Consider the following 5,381-nt stretch of genomic DNA (forward strand, 5'->3'; position numbering starts at 1 on the left):
TGTTACAGTTTTTCAACTTGGACAAGTTAATAAACAATATGATTAAATTTAATTTGAACTTAATCATAAATCATGAACTCAGTTACATAAGCATAACAAAATCAATACCAATACTCATGGATCTTTAACTGAGCATTAACACAACAAATTACATAAATCTCAATAACCATATATCAATCAATCAATCATTATAAGATTTCATAAATATCAAATAATCATAAAGGGTTTAATCCCAAATCTTTAAAAGAGCACATAGGAGATCAAAAAGTTGACTAATTGTAGACAAAAAGTAAATAGATTGATAACTAATGATTTCTTCTCTTGATCTTCATATTTCTGCATCTATATCAGCCTGCCGACTGATATAACCATCCAGACTCTCAAAAAAACCTTCTCTGGATGTCTCCTTTTGCATTCTTCCGTATCTTCTGATTGATTACCCTTATTGATGAAGTAGGGATTCTATTTATAGCTTTTCAAAACCGACCCGAATCTCGGCGCGACAAAATATTCGCGGCGTGATTTGCGTATATTAGGAAATATCCTTGAAATCTTCACTAATTATGGAATTATCATTAATTAAATTTTGCTTAGTCTTCAAGCTACAAGTTTGCTCCAAAATATGTCTTTTTATCTTCATAACCCTTTCCGTATTTAACTCCAACTTTATTGCACCGAATTCAAACCCGGTTCTGGACAAGATAAAATTTGAATTAGAAAAAAGGCCCTCATACATGAGTTGTAGGAATTTTGTCTATTTTCCAAAACATATTTATGTTGGTTAAGATATGGCTCAAACACTACAAAAGGGTCCATTAACGAATTTTATAATTTAGTAAAAAAATTTCTGTTTTGCTCAAACTCATCAATTTAGCTCAATATTAGCTCATTTTCACTCCTTTTCATCAACATGGACTTTTACGTACAAAATATAAATATAAAATAATTAAAAACCTTTGCCCTATTTTAATTATAAAAATAGCCATAAAATGTCTATAAAACATGTATAATTTAGCACATATGAATCCTAATATCCTCAAGCATTATTATGATGGGGTTTTCCTTGCATGAACAAATTATACCATTTGATTCTCTATGAAATTCCATTTTCTATTCATGTATTTGTGTCATGAAAATGTGTCAGCCACGAATTTAACACAATATAATTACACGATGAGAAATAAGCTTTATCTTAATTTTCAAGATGTATTTGTGTCTTGTATTCGTGTCATGTCGTGTCTCTCACAGATTCATATATTTGTGTCTCGAATTGTCAGGTCTACTTCTGGTATTACCTCATCCCGCATCCAATCAAACAAAGGCTCGTTAACTTGATCAACATAAATAGATATTGTATTGCCACTTGTATACCCATAATAAAAAATATGATGTACTCCACTTCATCTTAAAGCTTTCTTAATCCCTAAGATAGCAACTAAGCGCGAACACAATAATACAAAGACTCACATCGATCCTTAATCACCTTCATATGCACATCCTTCAAATCTTCGATAGGCAAAGCTTTGTAGTTGAAAATTGGAACTGTATCAATCGTACTCTACATAGCATAGAGGATTGGGTATGAACACCCCATGAAAGTGGATATCGACGGAAAACTCTGATTTTCCTTCTCCTTCGGTCTTCATTACGAAAATGATTGATTTCAAGGGTTTCTAGGATTTGGTTCATTTTAGAAGATCATGAGTGTACTTTCCTTTCCAACTATAGTCAAGAATGACACTAATTAGGATTAGCCAAAAACGTTGGTTTTCAAACCATTAGATGATGATGATTTCGTCTAATTAAAATTTTTATTTCTTTTAAATTTCAATCAATATGTCAAGTCAATGTCACATCATATAAGCAAAAAAAAGAAAAAAAAAAAGAACAGATCGAAAGTAAGTCATAAAGACAAAATGGAAACAAAAATAAAAATGTAACATCTTAGTTGTCACGTTTTAAACTTATATGGTTAAATAATGACATTTTTTAACATTCTATGGTAATATAATCATATTAGAGTTTCCTTTTTCACCTAAATTGAAGCATAAAAAATAATAGAGAATCGAATTTTCTTGAATATTTAATTAAATTTTCAACACAGTAACAATATCTTATAAATTTATATTTTATATGATCATATAATGTTTAGATTTTTGATCAAATATTATTATTGGAGAAATAAAAAATCCTCCTACTTAGAAAAAAAAAAAAAAACACTTGCCGGATATATGTAAGAAAGGAGTAATAATAACGACAGCTTCACGAGTTGTTCACATCCTATACTATTTTAGAAGCTCCACTCTCCCATCCGATTCTATCTCTGTTTTAAATGGCCAGTTTCTCCCTCACTTTTCCGGCAGCTTCTCCCACCTCCGGCAAACCTCACTGACTACTTTTTTGTCCTGTCTCCTCTGTTCACCACAAGCGACAACACTCTGCAATTTTGTGAACAGTTCCTGTCAATCCAACATATAATTATATAAGCACACTTGAATTGTTTCAAACTACTGTAGATGATTATGATGACGACGATGAAGACGTTATCAAAACGAAGCTATTGACAGAAGATAAACTGACGATCGCCTGGAAATTTTCAGAAAATTCATCGGTAAGCGTTTCTTAATTGAATTTGAAGATCCATAAGTCAAATACACAAAGTTACGACTGATGAACAGATAAATTTACTCTGTTTCTGCTTTAACTTTTCGCTGTGTATAATCAATCAATTCTCCTTTTCTTCAATGGCGCTGTGGCGTAGCTCTTGGTGTTCTATACCTATACAATAAATGCGATGAAATTTAGATAAACAAAGAGTAATTAGGTTTTACAGAGTTGACTTCTTCATATGTGGTTAGGATCCAATTGATTTTTTTTTTCCCTCTTTTCGTTTCAACACACACATATATGCAATTCAAACGCTACGAAATTCATCTTTCTTCTTGTTTACCCTTTTGGATCTATGATTATTTCGATTCTTTCCGTGTCTTTGTATCCCTTTTCGCTTGAGTAATCTGTAATCGTATATTCGTATCTATTTTTTTGTTTTGCAGTACGTATTGTTATATCTGAAGAACAATAAAGACACAAGCGTTTGATTTTGTGTAAGGTAACGTACTGAATAATTTTAGTTTGTTTATTTCTTCATGTTGGGATCTGCTTTGAATTTTATTAGTATATGAATTGCTAGATCTTGTAAAGTACTGTTTCGTTTGGTTGCATACATCCAAACCCTATGTTTTGGGGTTTTCCATCCACTATTATTAATTTTTTATTTGAATTAAATTAAAAAAAAAAGGTTCTAAAAGTATTCAATTCAAGTATTTAATCTAAACAGTTTAGCTGTTTAATCCAATCCAATTAATTAATTAATTAGTTGTCTTTAGTCTCAATGTTCAAATTTTTTTGGTAAGCTACGTAAATCCTTATCATGTTTTGTTTATGTATATTAGTAGTGACTTGATCTTTATTATAATGGTTTGGTAAGTCAAGTGAATATAATATCATGTTTGTCGTTGTATAGTTTGTTTTTTAGCATATAATTTGTTTGTCACCTATTATTTTATATATAAATTTAACCTCACACTTTATTTGACATATGGCACTATATATCTAATAATAGGTAGCTTCTCCTTTTGCAATGAAGGTGAATTCATGTCTTGCAAGTTCTCCAAACCTTTCTGAACCACATGAAATGAATTCTGGTAAAAAAAGAAAAATTAATTTTATAATTCCATCTCATTTTATATGAATATGACATCATTTTTTTTTTTTTGTCAAAGATGAAATAAAGGCAACCATGAAAGAGAGTGATAAAAGATATACAAATCCCTTTTTATCTGATCAAGAGAATGATAAACTCAACTTATGGAACAATAAAGAAGATGAAGATTCAATCAATGAAGACAATTTCACCGATAATCTTGAAGATGAAAATTTCAAAAAGGCGAAAGAGGTGTACATTGATAAAAAGGTGACAGAGTTCATGGCATGTTATGAAGAGAGTGCTTTTCATGTTGTTAAGGATATTTGTGTGGATAACGGATTGTCTCACGATGAAAAGACTGAAATCGACAAGAAAGATCATGAGTTATCATGTGAACATAATACTGATACTGATATTGAGACTGAGACTGTTACTGTTAATGGAGATAAACATGATGATATGAGCGAAGATTGTTACAAGAACACCGATTTATGTTCTGTAACCAAAGATAAACAAGATACTGACTTTCTTATCCAGAAGCATAGTAATGAAGACATGATTGAAGGAAACTTTGATAAAGATATTTCTAGTCAAAATTCATCAAAAGGAGAAGATGATATAAAAGAATGTGGAAACAAGGAAGAAGTTGAGAATGTGTCTGAAGATGATAATGATTTGAAATCTTTTGTGGAATCTAATATTATCCAGACCACAGAAAATTGTATTCATGAGGTTTTTTCAGACACACAGAGTGCACCTAACGACAACATGGCTTCAGCTAACATCATGTCGGCTAACCGGTTGCACCGTGGTGGTGGTGGGGAGACAAGTTTTTCATTGGTGGGCCCTGTTTCGGGACGGATAACATATTGTGGTAGCATATCTCATCGATCAGATAGTAGCAACACTAGCGTCAGATCCTTTGCCTTTCCCATGTAAGCTTGCTGACACTGGCACTGACACTGCTGATACTGATACTACTGATATTGATACTGATACTGACATTGAAATGTATAATGATTCTTGTTTTGTGTTTGCAGACTACAGACGGAGTGGAATAGTAGTCCTGTAAGGATGGTAAAAGTGGAGCAGAGAGGGTTACGGAAGCATCGGGGATGGAGGCAGGTGCTTATGTGCTGTAAATTCTAATTAAGAGTATTTGGTTTTAATTATAAGTTGTTGGTTTAGTATACAAGATCAAAATCTTAGACTAGTTTCGGTAAATATATACAAAATCCACATGGATTAGTGGTTTTAGGGATGTTGTTCATGTTTGTGGTTTGTGTTTAGTTATTTAGATGATTGGAAGTTGTCGTTTAATTTATTTGTGAGATTGTTTTATTTGTATTCTCTTTGTGAAAATTGATAGGAGGTAGGTAGTCGGTTAACTAGGGTCTATGGAGTATTCGGTTGAGCTGGAGATTAATCAGGACCTTAAATAACCATAAAAAAATTATATTATAAAATTCAACATTTATTATAATGAGGGGGGAGATAGAGAGACGCATGTGAAAGGGATGATGTTGTTTGAAACCATGTTGCGATTAGGTGCAAATAGGGGTGTGCAGAATTAACCGATCCTATTGGAACTAACCAATCCAATTACGAACCGATCGATTGGATTGGATATCCAATTACAAATGGACCCAACTAGATTTGATCGCTTATTGAATCA

General features: G+C 32.0%; 1 protein-coding gene across 2 annotated transcripts; it reads left to right on the forward strand.

The window, feature by feature from the left end:
• The first annotated feature begins 2,252 nt into the window (after positions 1-2,252).
• On the forward strand, positions 2,253-5,030 carry LOC145041401 (uncharacterized). 2 transcript variants are annotated; one of them, XM_078989458.1, is made up of 5 exons: positions 2,253-2,611; positions 3,054-3,109; positions 3,623-3,704; positions 3,783-4,641; positions 4,747-5,030. In XM_078989458.1, the coding sequence occupies exons 3-5, from the start codon at positions 3,641-3,643 to the stop codon at positions 4,853-4,855; spliced, it is 1,032 nt and encodes a 343-aa protein (XP_078845584.1). In that variant the 5' UTR covers positions 2,253-2,611; positions 3,054-3,109; positions 3,623-3,640; the 3' UTR covers positions 4,856-5,030. The 2 variants fall into 2 exon arrangements, with proteins under 2 accessions (XP_078845584.1, XP_078845585.1); XM_078989459.1 differs by having other exon boundaries at positions 3,647-3,704.
• Positions 5,031-5,381: the final 351 nt, after the last annotated feature.

Source organism: Lactuca saligna, chromosome 4, assembly GCF_052625555.1.
Source record: "Lactuca saligna cultivar CGN05327 chromosome 4, ASM5262555v1, whole genome shotgun sequence".
Classification (NCBI taxonomy): domain Eukaryota; kingdom Viridiplantae; phylum Streptophyta; class Magnoliopsida; order Asterales; family Asteraceae; genus Lactuca; species Lactuca saligna.